The 19,992-nt window shown below is 50.1% G+C and overlaps 1 protein-coding gene across 4 annotated transcripts in view; it reads left to right on the top strand.

Annotated features, from left to right (window-relative positions):
* HPS4 (HPS4 biogenesis of lysosomal organelles complex 3 subunit 2) overlaps positions 1-19,992 on the top strand; it is a 40,987-nt gene that overhangs the window by 10,891 nt on the left and 10,104 nt on the right. For 3 of the 4 annotated variants that reach the window (XM_054695201.1, XM_037510782.2, XM_054695202.1), the window contains exons 8-14: positions 2,279-2,351; positions 4,907-4,943; positions 5,584-5,680; positions 6,298-7,204; positions 12,378-12,510; positions 12,999-13,107; positions 16,533-19,789. In XM_054695201.1, coding sequence (XP_054551176.1) covers positions 2,279-2,351; positions 4,907-4,943; positions 5,584-5,680; positions 6,298-7,204; positions 12,378-12,510; positions 12,999-13,107; positions 16,533-16,704 — 1,528 coding nt within the window. In that variant the 3' untranslated portion in view covers positions 16,705-19,789. Of the gene's footprint in view, positions 1-2,278; positions 2,352-4,906; positions 4,944-5,583; positions 5,681-6,297; positions 7,205-12,377; positions 12,511-12,998; positions 13,108-16,532; positions 19,790-19,992 lie in introns of those variants that run through there. The other variant, XR_008551848.1, reaches the window with a different exon arrangement.

Below are 19,992 nucleotides of genomic sequence, written 5' to 3'. Positions count from 1 at the left end.
CGGAGCTGATCACCCTTCTCCAGATCATGGGCTGCTTTGGCAAATATCATCAGATATTTAAATTTGATTTATAGTGTATATCTACCTTTTAGCAGGTCTGGGAAATTGGAAACTTTTGTGTCCAGAAAAGTTAGGAATGTAAGAGGCAGTCTTAAGAGACCCCTAGATTTCTCTGCATAGTGCTTGCCTTCATAGCTCTTGGCCTCCAGAATGCCAATGCCAAGCCCCAGGGGTGCTGGAGGCCAGCACTATAGGTAGGGTGCCCGGCTCTGCTGTGTGCACTGCGGCTCAGCTTCACAAAGCAGCCTGGCATACTCCCCATCATCCATGCTCCTACCAGCCTCCTGGCTGAGTTTGTCTCTGGGTTGTTCTCCGAATGCTCACTATACCTCTTCCCGTGGATGGAGGGCCTCTTAGTGAGCCTGAGAGTCCGCGAGCCCGAAAGCCACTCCATGCCTCTTTCAAGGCCGCACTCCACATGGAGGGTTTACTCTTTCAACCTAGCAGGCAGGGCCATTGCTCTGTGCCCAGAACATTCTCATGACTAGCTGAATGTGTGCTGAAGAAGCTCTCCAGGCTTTTATTGGGGCCCCTGGGGGCTGACAAGCTGAGGTCCCAATTCTGGCTGTTTGTTGGCCCCGCTACGTGACCGTAGGCAAGTTGCTTAATCTGTTTTCTCTTCTGGAAAGCAGTGACACTGGGGAATGAAAGGAGATGAGACATGGAGCAGGAGCAAGCGCATTCCCTGTGCTCACACTCCTCATCCCTTTCCCGCTTTCAGCATGATGGGACAACTCATGTTGCCTCCAGTGATGAGGCTTCCCCCTTTTCTGGTTTTGTGTTTCTCCTGCGCCAGTGCATCCTCATTGCAAATAATTGAGCCCAAAGAAAAGCAATTCAGAAGTTCTCCACTCTCCCTCGCTCTCTGCCCATTTACTGTCAGTAGCTTGGTGGACGTCCTTGCATTGTTCTTTGTGGTGTTGTAGTGCAAACCATCCCAGGCTGGGCAGGCTCGTGGTGGATTTGGGCAGGTGGAAAGAGAATTTTGGAGTCCTCGACAGATTTGATAGGCCTTTAATGCTGAAGCAGGGAACCGGGTACACAGGCTGACCAGCGGGCAGGGAGCCTGGGAGGCAGGCAATAACCCAGCCCTTCCAGCCCCAGTGATCTTTATGCTCTCCCTCTGGTTCTTTCTTCCCTCTCGCTCTTTAAGCTCTTTCTTAGAATAACACGATATCATGTGTGAATAATGAAATCCGGGAGGAAAACAAAAGTTGTAGGTGGCAGCCGCAGAGGCTGGCTGTGGGAGGCCAAGAGCCTGAGCCATTCCGTGTTCCTTACAGGGGTTTTCACACACCTGTAAACGCAGATTGACGATTCTTGCTGTCTGCATAGAGGGGATCATACGCTTTCTTAGCTTCACATGTACAGCAGAGCTTTCTTTATCAGCCCTGTTGGTCACAGATTACCATATTCTTGTAATAGCTGCACAGTTTTTGGTGTTTTGGCTGTGCCATGATTACTCTTGATGGATATTTAAACTGTTTACCCATTTTTTAATGATGGTACCATTTTCCCTGTAATAATAGTCTTATACATACTTCTTGGTTTTAGGGGACAGGAAGGGCAAAGTGCAGGTTTTCTATGATCTGAGCAGACGGAGTACAGGAGGAGAGAGTCCTGGAGCCCTTGGTGGCTTTTACAAGCTTTTATTGGGATTTACCGGGTACATGGCAGGCAGGGGTGCTGGGGGGCTGGGAGGCTGGTAGGCGGCCTACCAGCCTCCCAGCCCCCAGCAAGTCTTCACTTTTTCTGGGCCCTCCGGCGTTCTCTGGTGGCCTTGTTCTCTGCTCCCTTGCTTTCTCCTCCTCGTGGTTCTGCTCTCTTTTCTTCTCATGGTACTTCTGGCATCCCCGTGACGCCACCTTTATAAGCCCAGTCTCTCAGCCCAGGTGTACCCACTTAGGCATGCCCACACCCCCCTCCAGGTGCCCGCCATCAGGCATGTATTCAGGACCGCAGGGATCCATCATCTCTTAATGGCGGGAGGGCAGAAAAGCCTGATACTTTTTCACTTACCCTACATTGGTGTAAGGCAGGTCAGAAGGTTTGGACATATTAAATTTTGGTAAGAACCGCCAAAGTGCCCTTCGTAAGGGGTTTGCCAGTTGGAACTCCCACCAGCCATGTCTCTGAGACTCTCCAGGTGGGTGTTAGGAATCTTTTCAATTCAGAGTGTATGTCCCTCATGCTGACCTTCCTGCTTTTGACCTCCTAGGATTGTTAGCACACAGCTACCACCTTCCCTCACTGCCAAAGTCCTGCTTCACCGAGCTGCACCTCGAGACCAGGTATAGTAAAGCCCGCCTGTCTGGCTGGGATGCTTCCTTTAAAGCAACAGCTAAGTGTGCTGGAAAGGCCAGGCCTCCGTGCTGGGGCCCCGGTGGTTTCTGGTAATCTTTCCAGGACCCAGTGAGATTTTCCTCCAGAGCAATCACTGACAAGGTTGAAAGAAAATGCGTTCTTCTGTGTGGTGGCTTGACTAGTGCTTTTTCCCACTCCCAAGGAGAGATGACAATTTGACTTCTCTCCAGATGGGCTCTGTGTCCACGAGATGTCGGTCTTAGAGCCTGTGAAGGATAACATAAAAAACTCTTAAAATACTTCCATCTTGCGTTTGTTTCTGTAATTGGAAAAGGCCAGACGTGCTTATTGAGAACGACATTGTCTGCAGGTGTGCTGCGTGGAGATCAGCACCTGGCACGCCTTCTCCTGGACCTGTTTTCTTTTTTTCCCTTGGGTTTGTTCTTAGCGTGTGAAGATGTGGTTTATGTGTATCATGGGGAGCATGTTGCTCTTCTTAAGTGAGTAGAGGTTTAAAGCACGTGTGGGCCTCTGTTCAGGCTCCTTCCCTGCGCGGGTGTTAATGAGCACATTAAAGCTGGCCTTTCTCCAGCCTGATCACTCACCTTCTGGGAAGCCAGCCTGAGGAAATTAACTCCTGAAAGGGATTCTACTCAAAACTTTATCACAACAGGATTTATAAAGTGAAAATGAGAGAGAACTTAAATGTCTCCGGTAGGAGTTGGCAAGTTGCAGGCAGGGGCCAGCTGTTTTCCAAGTGGCACTAGACCCTTTGGACCTGGAGCATCAAGATGGGTTGTTGCACCTGAGACTGTGCAGCTCAGCTCAAAATATTTACTGTCTCATCCTTTTTAGAAAAAGTTTGCCAGTTGCTGATCTAAAGTAGGCAAATGATTAATTCAGTGACACTGTGCTTCATAAGATTTTAGTCAGCCATGTAAAATGGCCAAAAGATGTTTTAATGACAAGAATTGCATATTACTGTGTTAAGTAGAAAAATAGAAAATAATGTGGCTCGAAGTTTCAAAAAAAATGCGTAGACTAAAAGAACATGCTCAATGTTAACAGTATTAGCTTGTGGTGAAGGAATTGCATGGAATTACAAGTGACTTTTTTTCTTAAGAATTTTTGTCTAGGGCCTCCCCGGTGGCACAGTGGTTGAGCGCTGGGTTGCGAAGCTGCCCGCAGCCTCTGCAGCACCGGTTCTATCCCTGGCTGCTCCCCGGCCACCGGAGGAGGGTCCCACATGGCGCGCAGACCTCTCCTGCCGCCCGCTGCTCCCCTCAGCAGTGTACTTCGGATCTTCTGCCTGCTCTGCTCCCCGCTCTGGCTCTGGTGAATTCTCTCACCCTCCCGCGCTTCTGACTGTACCCAGGGCTTGTATAAATAAATAAAAATAAATCTTTAAAAAAAAAAATCTTAAAAAAAAAAAGAATTTTTGTCTCTAGGGTAAGTATGAAAAGAAAGAAAGCCACATCATTTCTTAGTGAAGGTCATTTTGACTAGAAGGGTAGTTTTATTTGTTTTTGTTTTGTTTGGGTGGGTGCTTCTGGCACTTTTAGGTTAAGGTGCCTGGGAAGCTCTTTTGAGAAAATTCTCAAAATTTCTCCCCTTGATTGGAATCAAAATAAACAAGCGAGACCAGGTATAGCACTTTGTTTGGGTCGGAGCCTTTTTGTAGAGGGTCACAAGACCTTCACCTTTCTGGTATAATGGCATCTGTGTGAGCTCTGTGCCAGGGCTGTGACAGATGTGGCTATATTCTAGAAGGTGAGTTCTCTGAAGGTGTAAAAGAGAACGTGAATCTCGCTTTTATATCTTGCTTTTATTCTTGTGGTGGCAGGACGGGCACAGCACAGGATCTCTATGATCTGAGCAGACGGGTGAAGGAGAGTCCTGGAGCCCTTGGTGCCTTTTTCAGGCTTTTATTACCCTTTTTACCAGATATATAGCGGGTGGGGGTGGGGTGGGGCAGGAGGCTGGCAGACTTCCCAGCCCCGGCAAGTCTTCATTCTTTTCAGGCCTCTCGGGCATTCTCTCGTGGTCCTATTCTTTGTCTTCTGCTCGTTCTGTTCCTACTGCTGGCGTGCCCATGACACCACCCTTATAAGCCCAGTCTCAGCCAAGGTGTGCCCACCTATGCATGCCCACACCCCACTCCAGGCAGGTATCCGCCATCAGGCATGCATGGATCCATCATTAATGCTAATGGTGGGAGGGCAGAAAAGCCTGATACTTTTTCACTTACCGTACAATTCCCTAAGGAGAATTGAGCACTCAGCTCGCAAAGCCTGGTGTGATTTGGGTGGCATGCTGCCCCGCAGTCTGTGTAAGCCTAGGTGCGCCCTGACCCCAGCCCTGGTGCTGTGCAAGCAGCTTGGGGGAGCTTCTGCTCCATCTGTTTTGCTGTTGGCATGTGGTTAGGACAAGCATTCTGGGCCTAGCCAAGTTTTATGAACAGATGGTATGGAGTATTCCTGATGGTTAGGTCAGGCAGTGAATGTGGTGCCCGGCGCTAATGGCTATGTGTGTTTATTTTCAGAGGATACCTACAGGAGGGGATGCCCTGCAGGAACATGGTAAGTATAAGCTACTTAGTTGCCTTTGAGAATTTCATCTGAGAATGCCTTCTTTTAGGTGTTCCATTTCATCTACTCATAAGATGAGGGAAATAGAACAGAACCTCAAGGAAATAGTTACCCATCAAAGTCCTAATAGGAAGGCTCAGGTTTTAGGTCCGACTTTCAAATCCCCAATTTCAGATCCTCCTAAACTCGCTGTTATGAGACTGCTCAGACAGGTTCTGGAGGATCCTGAGGAAGAGGTTAAGATAGATGGGGTGTTCCTGAGAGGGTTATTTTGTTTCATTTTGGAGCATAAGTTAGCCAGGTTTCTTTTGTCACTTGGAAGTGCTTTATTTCCCAACTGCATCTTTTATGAGTGCCCATTGAGTTTTCTTCCACAGAACGTCACCCTTCTCCACAACTGGGAGTTAAGTCCACGGATTGGCTTTTTCCTTGCTGGTCACAGAAATTGGAGCTGCAGTTTGATGGCTTTTGCTCTGGACTGAGGAGCTTATCACAGCTGCTCTTGGGGCTGGCATGTGGGTTCAATGCATCCTGTTCCCTGGGAGTAGCTACTGTTCCCTCCATCGCCCCCCCCACCCCAAGTCTTCTCAGGCCCATGGGAGAGTCCTGCCATGTTGCTTTGCAATTCTAGGTGTGGTTCTTCCCCCGAATGTCCAGATCATGCCTGTCTTCCTGACTGAGGAGGAAGCTGTCAGTCTCCATGAGTTCCCAAGGGAGCACATGAGTAGGTAAGAAGGGGCTCACAGGGTTCATCTTAAACCATGCTTGAGAGACCCCCTCAAGTGGTTTATCCAAACCAGCCCCTGGTACCTCCTATCCCCTATTAATTCCATCTCCTGCATGCTCAGCCTTGGAGAGGGCATCTGGAACTTCAGCATGGAGAGAAGGGGCAGCTGGCATAGTGAGATGAGTGTGGACCTGTTGCTTTTCAGACGTATGACCTGGGGCAAGTCCACTCCCTGCATGCGCCTCAATTTTTGGATCTGTAAAGTGGGCCCAGTAAGTCCTACTTTATGGGCTTATTGTGACAATTGGAAGTACATGTGTAACACCCAGTAGAGGGACTGACTCAGTAGACCTTCAAATGTGGGTGACCCTTATTCAGTGGGCCCTGCCATTTTCAGGTGCTGATCCTGGTATCACTGTGTGAGGCCCTGAAGGCCAGACATTGCTTGATTTTTACTCCTGTGTTTTGACCATGCTGGCCTCTTAGGTTCTGTGGCCTCAGGCACTTACTTTTTCTCCAAACCTGTGCTTTTTAGGGAAGTGGTGCTTTAGTCCCCCATCAGAGCACTTGCCCCCACTCAGTGCTGGGCCCCTTCCTCACATCTGTCTTGTTTGCCAGTTCTCCTGCACCTTCCTCCAGACTCCAGGAGCACTCAGCCCCACCCCCTCCAGAGGGTTGGAGCCCATGTGTCCTAAAAGAAAACCCCCCCAAGCATTTGGAGTCCATGGCCTGGTCATCGGCGACCCTCCCGGAACCCAGTCACCCAGATGTTGCTTGGCCAAATGGCAAGGGGGAGAATGGACACTTGCCTGACTGTGACTTGGAGAGCATCCAGCCTGCTGAAGTTCACAACACCACCAGGGACAACGGTCCCCATCTCAGCTGTTCCCAGGTGAAGGAACCTGATTTGTCCAGGGAGAAAGGGGAGGTGGACTTGTGTGAAATCCACATTCCAGAAGCTCAGGAAATGGGAACATCAGGTCATTTTGCTGCATGTGCTTCAGATGACTCAGGTCCTTGCTGTAAGGAATCTTCTGGAGACTCAGATAATCTGGAACCCCAGCTGCCTGAGGCCTTGCCTGTGGGCCTTTCCTCTCCCTCTCCTCCTGAGAGGCTCTCCCAGAATGGAACCCTAGGAGAATTCAAAGGCCTTCCCCATGATAGCAGCCAGCCCCATGTTCCCAGAGAAGAGCACCTCCCTGGAAAGACAAGCAGGGCACTGTCATCGCCTGGCTTTGACTCCAGGCAGGGAGCTGCTAAGCTTCCTGAGGGAGGACAAGGTGTGGAGTGGTGTGCTGATGGGGTTCCTGAGAGCCTTGCAGCTCCAGACCCGGAATGCAGCCCGGGCTCGGCAACCTCACAGGGCAGCAGCCCCTCTGCGGACAGGATGGACAGTGGGCTAGCTCCGGCCTCCAGCATGGGGCTTCTGCGGAAGAATCTCTACACTCACCGTGTTAAAGGGCTGATGCTGTCTCTGCTGGCTGAGGAGCCACTGCTGGGAGATGCCGCAGCCATCGAGGAAGTGGTGAGTGTCTGCACATCGCTCCTGGCCCCTCTGAACCTGCCCCTGCTCCTAGCACCATGGACAGTGCACTGCTAAGGTTGGGGGTGGGGTGGGGTGCAATGTTAATGGGTGCAGCCTTCAGGCCTGACCTTCTGGGAATGGCCCCTGTTTATCCAGTGGGATAATGGTGTACCTGCCTCACTGGGTTATTGTGGAAAGCGAGTGAGTGAGAGAGTCCAGAGCAGAGCACAGGACCGGGTACTTCCTCAGGTTTCTCATGCAGGCCTGGCCCTGAACAGACCTAAGCTGGAGTCCTGGCACTCCCTAGCCCTTATAAAAATTTATTTTTAAAGAATTATTATTTTTTTAAGATTTATTTTATTTTTTTATGCATACAAGAGCTAGGGTGTAGGGCAGAGGTGCGGGGGGTGAGAGGATTCATCAGAGACAGAGTGGGGAGCAGAACAGGTGGATTGACTGAAATACACTGCTGAGGGGAGCAGTGGGCGAGGCAGGAGAGGTCTGCTACATCATGTGTGTCAGCTCGCTGGCTGGGGATCAAACCTGTGCTGCGGTGGCTGTAGATTTCCTCATAGAGCTGAGAGTTAGCCCCTTGAGCTACTAGGGAGGCCCCCATGGGCTCCCTAGCCTTTGGTTCTGCACACAGGCCCTGCCCCTCTCATCCCCTGGGTCCTCATCGGCAGTGTGGACATGTGGTGTGACCACACAGGTGATGGCTGCACGCACGGCCTCCTTACACCACTGCTGCTCGTGGCCTCACTTCCATGCGTGGGCTGGAGTGTTTACTGCACTGTGTCACAGCCCAGGTTGAGGGTTCTCAGAATCCCTGAGCTCTCTGTCTGAGAGTCCCCTTCGTAGAAGGCCTGGGACATCTGATGTGCTAATTGGCTCCAGAAGGCTCCTTTTAAACCACCCAGCCCCTCTTCACTTCAGGCATAGGCAGACCTTCTCCGGGCCGATTCCACACTGGAGAGCCAGTTGCTATAGTAACAGCCCTGCTTAAGTTGGCAGGGAATCTGTAGCAGTAAGAACAGCAGGTTGAAATTGCTGCGGGGTGAGTGGTGTCCTGGGGCTTGCCTTGTTTTTGTTCTTAAATCTATATTATTCTAAGCCGATCTTTTTAACATGCAGAGCTGGTGGCCCTCCTAAGCGAGCCAGTCACCTTGAAGCAGGAGGAGGGAAGGCGTCCCTTGCCCACAGTCCCTGGGCAAGACTGCTCCTCCCCAGCCCTGTCTTGCTTGTCTCTCCTTCCTGCAGACCCCACAATACCCACTGAGGCTTGTTTGTGTCCCACTCCTGAGAGCATTTTATCCTTCTCCTGCTCACAGCACAGCGAGTCCTAGTTGTGGTTGTAGAGATGCTATTTTGAAGGCCTAGTATTTGGATGCAGTAAAGTTGATATCATATCTCATTTCTACCTTCACTCCTAAAAAGAAAAGAAACAACAACAGGCTGCTCTTGGAAAGGAAGTAATTGAAGATGGGTTCTGCATTAACTCTATGCTAAATACTTGCCATCTGTTGTTTCTGCCAGGCCTTAGGACAGTTCTGGGGGTGGGCATGGCCACTCCCATCGTAACAGGAAGACACAGCCTCTTTAAGATAAAAACCCTGTGCAAGTTCTTGTCCCCCCCACACCAGCCTCTATTCCCCCACTGATCTGACTTTGGGATGATAAAGATGGGAAGGGAAGGCGGAAATGCCCTGCCCTCTGGCTTTTCATGTGCGGTTGTGTCACTTGGTCTGTCCTGGCATATCTGTTGTTCGGACAGTAGCCTTCTGGCTCACGTGGACAGGGGTTGGGTATTGGGTAGGGGTCAGGAAAGAGACTGCAGCTTAGTGACTAGTCTTTTCTAAAAAAAGAGGGGAGGACCCACTTTGAACAGCTTGCTGATTTGGGAGCGGGTTTGTTGATCAGACCCAAAGGCTGGCTGCTTCATAATTGGGAAAGATTGTTTAGTGCCTTTTTGTCCTGGACTTGCATACAAAGTACTTGACCTCATTTCCCTTCAGACCTTGGCTGCTGCCTGGAAAAGCAGGCCCCCAGCCAAATGGTGACTTACAGTGAAGGTGTGGGCACATCTGCCTCTGCAAGGGCTGCTTGGTAACATCGCACACCACCAAGGCACCCTTTTGTCATTTTGCCAGCATTGTTCAGTGGAACACCTGGTGCCTCTTTGTTTGCTGAGGGTGGGCACATGGTGTGCAGGAAGGGGCAGTGCAGGGAGCAGCCAGGAGAGGGCAGGATTAGTTCAGAGCAAACAGTAGTTTCACACCAGGGGGCAGCATAGAGCTGCTGATAGTTTCTTCTCAAAATCCAGAATCATCACCTTGACCTTCAAATGCAGTGAAGACATCAATTATTCTTTTTTACGGGAGGACACTGAGCTGAATGCATACAATAGATGAGACTCGAGGTCAGTGCGAGAGTGTTGGCATAAAATACTTTATGAAAAAGCAACCCTCCCCTGTGAAGCTGGTGTGTCATTTCTTCTGCAGGCTATGGTGCTGTTGGTCCCTTGCTTCACTTTGCACTAGAAGCCAGAGGATCCAGGAATTAGCCCCAGCTTCACGTCTGTTGCGAGCATCACGTGTGTGTGTGTGTGTGTGTGTGTGTGTGTGCCTGCAAACTAGTAAAGACATGCATAACAGATACTTCTTCCGTGCACAGCTATTCACTGCTGCTATTGTACTAAGCCACCATAGATAGTGTGCGCATGATGGTTTGCTGTGTACCTATGATTTGTGGACGTAGAAATTGGAACATCATAGAATTTCCATGTGTTGTAGTGTTCATCATTTATTTTTTTCTTAACCACATAGAAATATGAAAAACACTCTTAGTTCTCAGACGACAGACCAGATTTTAGGTACAGGTCGTAGTTTGTTGATCCTGGTATATATGAAAGCACTTGGGCACCTGTTAAAAATCATCCACATGTCATCTGATATGTCTTGTGATTGACAGTGTTTGTGCTTAAGAGATTTTCACCTTGAATACAAGTTGGGCAGATTTTGGAAGTAAGGCTCAGTGTGTACAGGGAAAACTCAGGCTTTGGCATGGCTCATTCTGTGTTCTCATCTTCCCTTTTTCTGGGCACTGGCTCATAATGGGAGGGATGACTGTCATTAGGTTTCTGAGGCCTAGAAACTTCCAGGGAGGCTGTCATTTTATTTCATGATGAATGCTTGTGCAGGTGTGGCATGTGTGTGTGCACGCACACAAACACCTATTCAAATAGGAGGTTGTGTTGAACTCTGTGTTGGTGAGCTCACACCAGCCATCTGAACAGGAGAGATTATGCTTGTCTTTGCTCTCACTGTGCACCCTCACTTTAAATCCTGTAGCTCATAGGTTGCATGTGCTCAGCATTGCATGCGCTTGTTTGTCTGTGCATTACGTATCTAGTAAGTGCTTACTGAGCACCTGCTAGGAGTCACGCACTCTCCTAGGCATTGGGGACACAGTGATGATGCGTAAAACAAACCCTTGTGTGTGAAACCTGTTGCTTTTGAATACCACTTCTAAGACATTCAGATCTCATCCCCATCTCCTACCCAAACTAACACCTAAGCGCCATGACGTTCACCCCAGAAGCATTCTGTTTGTGTCTCTGGACGCTTTATGTTTACTCACTTTCTTACAAGTTGTTGAGAAATAGCCCCCACACAAGGCTCTGTGCTCACTGAAGAGATGCTACTTTAATAAAGATAATGCTCATTTTCTTGACTCCATAAAAGTGTCTTCCCTCAGGCTAGCACTTGAGAGTTAACAAAGGAATTTTATCTCTTTTATTTCATTTAACCCACTCAGCTATCATGTAGTGTTTCCAGTTTGTAGATTAAAAAAACACAAAAAAAAATGGGGCACACACCAGTCAGTAACTCTCCCCTGGTTATCTGGCCAGGGGGAGGTGGGCCGGGATGTCCCTCCCCCAGGAGCCATGCTGCCTGGGACAGTGACCTCCTTTTGGTGAAGCAGCACCCGAGGAGCCCAAGTGGCCAGCTTCAGAGAGCCCACCAGGGTGAGACTGATGTACTGAGTCAGGCTCCTGTGCAGCCGCTGGGGCTGGCGTTGCAGGAGAACAGGTTAAGGATGAAGAAGTAGTTCATGCTGGAGCACTCAGCGAAAAACCACTGTCGTGACTTATGGTTAGGCCCCACTTTCACTTTATAAAACAATCATATGCAAAAAATTTTTAATGTGAAAATGATTTGCAAGTTGCAACATGATGAGTAAAGTGAGCAAGAACTTCCATCAGCCTACCCCACCCAAGACCTTTGAAACTCAGAGCAAAAGGAAAAGGTCAGTGATTAAGAGGAAGTCAGCTGAGTGGTGGCTCCTGATTCTGTGTAGACTGAAGGGTGTGTCATCTTTGTATCCCCAGTGCCTGACATTGTTCTCACATGTGCATGACCAGAAGGTTTATTACAGTATGGGTGCTTGGGTCTCCCCTCCTGGACGGCCTTCCTCTGCTGGGTTCCTCATCTGGGCCCCAGCACAGAAAGCCATTTGACCAATACTTCTCAGCCCTTCCAAGAACAATGCCCAGCTGCACCAGTCTAACACACTAGAGAGGGGGGCCTCGCTGCCAAGGACTTCTCAGCACCCCGGGGCTGGGTCAGGTGGGAAGGTGCTGAAGGGATGGTGATATGTTGAGCCTTTTTTCTTTTTAAATTGATTTTTCTGCTCATCTCTATTTCCTAATATTTAAGAAAGCCTTGGAATATAAGGATGGAAGTTAGGACATCTTTAAGAACAGGTAAAAGCTGGTCAGTCCTTTTTGCTAAAGCAGGTAGCCACTCAGAAAGGCAGAGTCTGAGCCTCCCCTGGTGACGCAGTGGTTGAGCGCTGGGCTGCCAAGCTGCCCGCAGCCTCTGCAGCGCTGGTTCGATCCCCGGCCACCAGTGAGGGTCCCATATGGCGTGCAGACCTCTCCTGCCACGCCCGCTGCTCCCCTCAGCAGTGTATTTCGTCAGTCTGCCTGTCTGTTCCCGGCTCTGGCCCTGGTGAATTCTCTCACCCTCCCGCACTTCTGACTGTACCCAGTGCTTGTATAAATAAATAAATAAACAAATCTTTAAAAAAAGAAAGAAAGAAAGAAAGAAAGGCAGAGTCTGTGGCCCGCTGAGGTTACCCTGCAGCCCGCCGCCCTCTCCCGGCCTCTCCACAGTACCACAGCAGCCTGGCGTCCCTGAACGGGCTGGAGGTCCACCTGAAGGAGACGCTGCCCACAGCGGAGGCTACCTCCTCCAGCAGAGCCTACAACTTCACACATTACGACCGCATCCAGAACCTGCTGACGGGTAAGGGGTGGATGCTCTGCGCAGAGGTGCCGCCTACAGGTGGGTGGAGGTGGGTGGCCGGGCCGGCTGCTGGTGCTCTGCCCAGAGCTGGCTGACTGCAGCTCGGATGCCGCTTTCTCACTTGGAGCCCGGCTCCCACTGAGTTTAGCATCACTTGGCAAACACTTCCTTGCTCATTTGTCTTTTTTTTTGGTTGTTTCTCCAACATTTTGAGAGAAGCACACACATGTTCAATGATCTGTGATAAGGGCTGCTTCAAAATTTTGATATTGATGTACCAAGCCCCGCTGTTGCTCATTATTGGGGACGATGTGTGCCTGTGGCGTGGTGGCAGCCGGAGGGGCACAGCAGCCTGGGGGCCTTTTGTCTTTCCCCTTCAGCCAACACACTTGTGGCTATGAGCCAGCTCCGTCCTCGTTTACAGTACAGGGGTGGGGAGGTGGGCATGAGGAATCAACTGTTCACAACTTCTGTGTCTCTTCTGGAAGCAAACCTGCCACAGGTGACCACATCCCAGGATCGCCGCTTCCTCCAGGCCGTCAGCTGTATGCATGCTGACTTTGCCCGGCTACCTGCGCTGTACGAGGTGACTGTCAGGTGAGCTTTCCTCTCCCATGCCTGCACCAGGAGCCTCCTCCAGGGGCCTGGGTACAGCCTTAGTCATGACAAGATGAAGAACATTCCAGCACCCTCCTGAACACTCTTTTAGCTTTTCCTGTTGCGGTCTACGCTTAAGCTTTCCTGTGTCTAGTATTTTCTGGGTCCCTTCCTGGGGCTCAATCCTGCTCTATTCACTTGGGTCCAACGGGGAAGAAATCTAAGGTCTTCACTGCTGTGGAGCCTCCACCTGTTCTGTGGAAGGAGGGTCTCTGTGTCCTTGCCAAGCAGTGCACGTGACGCGTTGCTGTCACCTGCCAACTCAACGGTCGTCTGTGCTCATTATAAAACCAGCAGACTTCTTTGATAGAGTTAAATGTTTTCCTCTCCTCACCCATCACATCCTCCAGAGACCCATACTTAATAGTCTGGTGTCTGTTACTCCTGGTTTTTTGGTTGGTTTTAGATTTTGGGGGGCACATAAATTATAGATCATTAGTATTTTTAATTTTGTGTTCTCTAGATCATAGGATCATACTCATTGACTCTTTTATCAGCTCCTTTTTCACTATTGCATATCTTGAATACCTCCAAGCCAGTAAATATAGGTCTGCTAATTCTTACTGTAATTTACACTATTCAGCCAACTGAATTCTTTTTCTCTCCACATGCTCTCTTACGGACCCAGAAGCAGGAAATAAGGCAAGTTCAAGGGGCAGAGGGAGTGCCTGGTTGTATATATTGTTCCATTTAGTCCTTGGCACAATTTGGTCAAATGTATTTTTAATCCTCGTTTTAGAGATGAGGAAATTGAAGCACAATTAGGATAGGCAATTTGTCCCAAGGTCACTTTCTTATTAAGTAGCAGAACCAGGATTTGAATCCAGGTTTCTCTGACTCTAAAGTGCTTGTTCTCGTCACATTCATTTTCAGGGGCTTGTGTGGTCAGGGAGTGGGGGTGCTTCTGATCCCCGTTACCTGCCATACCAAGTGCCACGACATTTCTGCTGCCCAGCGCCCATGTCCAGCCAGTGTTTGAGTCCATCCATAATAAGTGTATCTTTTCTGGCTTTAAGGCAGAGCTGCCCCAAGCTGGCTGCCCAGATGTGCAGTCACTGGTGTGGGAACTTGTTGTATTGCTGGGGTTGGAGGGGGTGGCAGGTAGGAACAGTGAAATCTCAACACCTTATAGTACCACTCTTGGAGCTGAGGATGGCAGCTGACAGTAGCACGTCTAGTGTTAGGATACATAGTTCAGGGCATTTGTTGAGAGATTATTTTAATAATAGTAATAGAAACAAGTATCATTGCTTAACCACTCACCATGGGCTAAGCAATTGATGTGTATTACCACTTACTCAGTCTCTTCAAAAATCTCAGGGAGGAGATGTGCTGTTGTCATACCTATTTTATAGATGAGAAAGCTGGGACTCAGAAAGGTTGAGTAACTTAGTCAAGGGCACACAGCACAGTGCGAATTAACACCCAAGTCTGTGTGACTCCAGATCTCTGCTGTAACCACCAGGCGGAGGTGCCGCTCTGAGGCTGGGATGGCCTGTCCGTACTCGTCCTCTTGTACAGTGTGTGAGACAGAACACGTAGGCCAGGTGGGCCCTTCCTACCCCTGGAGGTCTCAGGAGAAGCTGCAGGAGACGAGACTCCCCCCCGTCTTTATACGGAAGGGAGCGCTAGGTGAGGGGATTCTTAGTGGTCCCTGACATCATGCTTTTTTTTTTTTTTTTTTTTTTATAATAAATTTTATTTTTATATTCCCCCATACAATTGCAAATGCCCCATTCTGACCCCAATCCTTCCCCTCCCGCCCCCCACCCCCCAAAAAGTGTCTCTGGTTCATAGTTTTTTGTTGATTTTGATTTTCACTTTCTTATATTCATTTTCCTGGTCCCTTATTTCAGTTTTCTAGATTCCTGCTATGAGTGAAACCATCCGGTATTTTTCTTTTTCTTTTTGGCTTATTTCGCTGAGCATGATCCCTTCCAGCGCCATCCATGTTGCTGCAAATTGCATGTGTTTATCTTTTTTGAATGCTGAGTAATATTCCATGGTATATATGTACCACATCTTCTTGATCCAGTCATCTATTTTTGGGCATTTGGGTTGTTTCCAAAGCTTAGCTATTGTAAGCAGTGCTGCTATAAACATAGGGGTGCAGGTGCTCTTTGGAATGGATGTTTCTGTGTCCTTTGGGTAAATACCTAGGAGTGGAATTGCTGGATCCTATGGAAGCTCTATGTTTAGTAGGTCCAGAAATCTCCACACAGCTCTCCATAGTGGTTGGACCAGTTTGCACTCCCACCAACAGTGCACAAGAGTTCCTTTTTCTCCACACCCTCGCCAACATTTGTTGTTGCTAGTTTTTTTAATATGTGCCATTCTCACTGGTGTAAGATGGTATCTCATGGTAGTTTTGATTTGCATTTCCCTGATGACAAGTGATGTTGAACATTTTTTCATATGCCTGTTGGCCATTTGCATTTCCTCTTCAGAGAAGTTTCTTTTTAGCTCTTCTGCCCATTTTTTGACTGGATTATTTTCTTTGTTGTTGTGAGTCTCATCAGCTCTTTGTAGATTTTTGTGATCAGTCCTTTATCATTAGTGTTGGGTGCAAAAATGTTCTCCCAGTTGGTGGGGTTTCTCTTTGTTTTTGTTATTGTCTCTTTTGCTGTGCAGAAGCTCTTTAATTTGATGTAGTCCCAGCTGTTTATCTTTGCCTTCACTATCACTGCTTTGGGTGATGTGTCTGTAAAGACTGACATCATGCTTTTTATAGGAGACTTGGGGAAGTTGAGGCCCCAAGGGGAAGTAGCTGAGAACAAAAAGACAGGCTGAGAACCTGACCCTGGAGTCGGGTCTGGCCAGGTGGGTCCTCCTCCAGCGGGCCTCTCATCTCTCCCTCTGTTCGCGTTACTATTTCATGTTCCTCTCTTCTTTCCCCTTTGCCCTCGTGCCTCACCTAATCTCCCCTGCAGACTAGGCATACCCCTCCTGTGGGCCTGTCAGTGCTTGTCCTGGAGGCCCAGCACCAAGTATCCTCACCACAGGGTCCTCTTCTGTCCACGGGTCAGTCCCTACCTCATAAGGGTGTGTGAGGAATAAGCCAGGCCATGTGAGAAGCATTTTGCACAGCTGCTAGTGTGTTAGCAAAGCGCCCACCATTTCATTTATTTAGTGACTCCAAATTCAGACTCTGGCTGTGGCCACAACGGATTGTCCTGCCACTGACAGTCCCATCATCCAGCGAGCTCAGAGGAAGGGAAGATGGTTATTGGCATCAATGCCGATATCTCAAGTGCAGAAGTCGAAGCCCGCGCCACGATGCCTGCCCCCTCCTGAGCGCACCTCCCGAGGTCCCTGGTCTGCGGTTGCCAGGCTGTGTCAGTCTCTTGTCTTTCTTCCTCCGGCAGAAACGCCTCTACAGCTGTGTACGCCTGTTGCAACCCTGTCCAAGAAACCTATTTCCAGCAGCTGGTGCCGGCAGTGCGGAGCTTGGGCTTCCCAAGCGCACAGGATAGTGCCTTCAGCCTGCCGGGCAAAGCCAGGCAGAAGCTGCTAAAGCACGGCGTGAACCTGCTTTGAACCGAGCCACAGTGGGAAGACCGCTGCCCCGGCGAGCAGGCAGAACGCAGAGCCAAGGAAGCTCTGCCTTTTACGTGGAAAAGGCCCTCTCTTTTATCTTTGGTGGGTTATTCCTATTTTTTAAGGAATGTGTGGTATCTGTTACTCCTGTGCAGATTGGGGTGTGAGGGGTGGGTGGTTTCTTCAGATCACAGACCTAGAGGTCAAGATGAAGAACTTTCCTTAACTAGCAGTATTGGGCTGGGTTGGGCACCTGGACTGCTCATGTCAAAGAGGCACAGGGCCACTGGGTTTCCGTCACACTGGGCCTTCCACCCACACTTCCTGCTGTTCTTCCATTCTAGCCTTAACTATTAGCACACAAACTCAGGTTGGCTTTTTTCCAAGAAACTGGTTGTCCCTAGTCCCCAGAGGGCTTGTCCAACCCTGTCTCCCCGGGGGTGGGGGTGGTGGTGTGAGGTGTGCTGCCCAGGTGGGTTTGTGAGCAAGCAGACCAGATCCCCCACCTCTCGGGGCCGTCAGAGGGGTCGTCCTGGGAGGTCTGCACACTTCATGCAGGGAGGCAGGCAAGGGTGCCGAAGCTTCCTTGTGGGAATCTTCTGGAACTTTATTCAGAATGAGGCTCCCGTTCTTTGGAATACCCCAATGGGGGCAAATTGTGACAACATGGAGGGAGAGTCTGGGGTCTTGAAAGCACTAGCGTGCCACGACCAGGGGAGTGGGTGACAACAGACCTGACTGTGCACATCCAGTTCCTCTTGGGTTCCTGTCCCAAAATGGGAGTTTCTAAAATGCTTTGGGGCCAAGGCTGTGTCCTGTGGTGGCTGTTGAAAGGGAACAATATTCACTCATTCTTCTGGCTGGTTAGTACTTAAAATATCAGTCGATTGCATTGTAGACGAGACGCTTTATGACAATATGATGCAGCTCCCAGGAAGAAAATGTTTCCAGAATCTTAACTGATGTTTTACTGGAAGCTGAGATTCTGTTTGAAAACTGTGATGTTAATAATTTCATGTCAGCGAACAGATACCTGAGGTTTATGACATGGTGTCTTTGTCTTGAAAACAAGTTTGCAAGCACTAAAAATAAAATAGCTGAATCTGCTGTTGAGTTCTGAGTAATCAAATAGTGACATCTCTTGCACAGAGTTGAGGTGAGGGTTAAATACTGCCTGTACGAGTTTTGTGTGGACGTAGTGCTGATGCTTAACCCCTCGCACCACCAGGGAGGCCCTGATCCACTCGTTTCTGCAGCAGAGCTTGGCTCCGTGTCCTGAGCAGAGCTGTGATGTGACTGTGGCCCAGCAGCTGCTAGGAAGGGGACCTGAGCCCCTTCCTTCCTCGGCCATGTTTCCCAGGTTCACGAGGCCCCAGAACATTGTTGAGTGTCAGCCCTAGGCCCACACACTCAAAATTATTCTCTAAGCACAAGGCGCGGGGCCAGCGCTGGCCAGGCAGCCCTCTCCCGCCGAAGTGAGCCCCACGCCCTCCCTGCAGTGTACCCAGGGAAAGTGGCCTTTGCAGGACAGCCTGCCTTGCCTTAGTTTACAGCAGACACTAGTGTGCCTCTGTCATCCTGGACAACAGCCTCATGTGAGCAGGGGAGATGGGAGGACAGGAAGTGAAAGGGTGAGCAGCACGAAGGATTCCTGCTGGGGAGGGGTGTCTGTTCCCTTGGGACATGGAAGCCCATTCTACTGCCTCCCCGTGGAGAGAAACACCTGGGTTCCTCTGCTCCTGTACCCTTCACAGCGGAGGTTGTGTCTTGGTTGAAGTCATCTCTCCTGTCTCTTGGGTGGTCCTCTCTGCTGCAGCAGGGATGCTCTTCACAGCCCCGAGTTCTTGGTGTTCCCACCCATACCCTTCAGTGAGGGTGGGCACCCTTGCCCCAGGCCATGGGACCTATGGAGTGGGCTGAACGGTGGCCCCCAATGGGGTCCTGGAATCCATGTTATCTCATAAAGGTCGTGCAGGTGTAACTGAGTGAAGGTCTTGAGCTTATCCCAAATTATCCAGCCCTAAACACCATCACAGGTGTGCCTAGAAGAGCGAGCAAGAGAGGGGGCTGTGTAGGTGATGCAGGGATTGCAGAGATGCGGCCGCGAGCCCAGGAGCACGTGGGGCCACCAATGCCAGGAGAGCAGGAGTGGGCTCTGCCCCGGGCCCCCTTTAGGGAGTGTGACTGTTGATTTGTTGGTTTAGGTCCAAGGAAACTGATTTCGGGCTTCTGGCTTCTCAAACTAAAAGAGTAAGGGTTTGCTCTCTTACGTCATCTGGGTTGCAGCAGTTCGTTACAGCCGCTCGTGATAGTAACACCAGCTGGCACCTTGATGAATCCTGGTGAGTCCAAGCCCCGGCCTTTCAGTGTCTCAACAGGGCACAGAGCAGGGGCGGGGAGTGAGGAGGATGGGGCACACCACGGAGGGCTGGGGATTTGTCCCGGATCCAAGGGGAACCTTTAAGTAGGTTGTATGGTGCGCATGTGCCTGCACACGCCTACCCACACGAGGGTAGACCTTGACCTCCACCTCTGAGGCCCTGCGGCCAGGGAGGGTGCTGGCAACAGCCCTGCGTGCACACTGAGGAGCACAGGAACGAGCGTGTGGCCTTTGGTGTCAGAGACGTGGGTTTCCTGCCCAGCTGTATGGCTTGTGTTGTGGAAACGGGGCCAAGTGACCATGTCTCCGAAAGTCAGTGTTATCTTTTTTAAATGGAGAGGAAAAGGTTATGTGGGGGTCACACCGCAGACCTCAGAGGTGGAGACCGCCCCTTGAGGTCGTGTGTAGGGAGTCCCGCTGAGCCCTGTGCAGTGAGGCCTGAACGCCCGTCTAGGGTTCAAAAGGCCGCGGATGCTGAGCTGCGAGCTTGGACACCTGGTCTTTTATCGCAGCTTGTCCTCCAGCCGACCACAGGACCTTGTTCACGTCAGCTGCCCGCCAGGAGGCTACGTTTTCTAGGGTGACGCACGCGTAACGCCCCTGCAGACCCCAGTGTGGCCTCATGGTCCCTGGGGTAATTGTGTATGTGAAGGAATGTCAGAGTGTACTCTTGCCTTGAGTCCAGGGAGGCCAGTGCAGGGGCAGGGGAAGGGGGGGGTCTGGGAAATCAGGACCAACATGTGTGCCTGGGAAGGAGGCAGAAAGGGAATCAATCTGTGTGTGTTGCCTCCTGCCACCCTATGCCACAATCTGCCCAAGTATCGTCACTGCCATCTGTCAGCCGCTCTAAAATACATGGCCTTATTCTGTCCTGTTCTCCGTGTTTACATCTGGTTAGCGCTTCAGCT

Source organism: Talpa occidentalis, unplaced genomic scaffold (genome assembly GCF_014898055.3).
Source record: "Talpa occidentalis isolate TD23 unplaced genomic scaffold, MPIMG_talOcc4v2.1 talOcc4.14, whole genome shotgun sequence".
Taxonomy (NCBI): Eukaryota; Metazoa; Chordata; class Mammalia; order Eulipotyphla; family Talpidae; genus Talpa; species Talpa occidentalis.
This window is presented reverse-complemented; position numbering and strand designations above follow the sequence as displayed.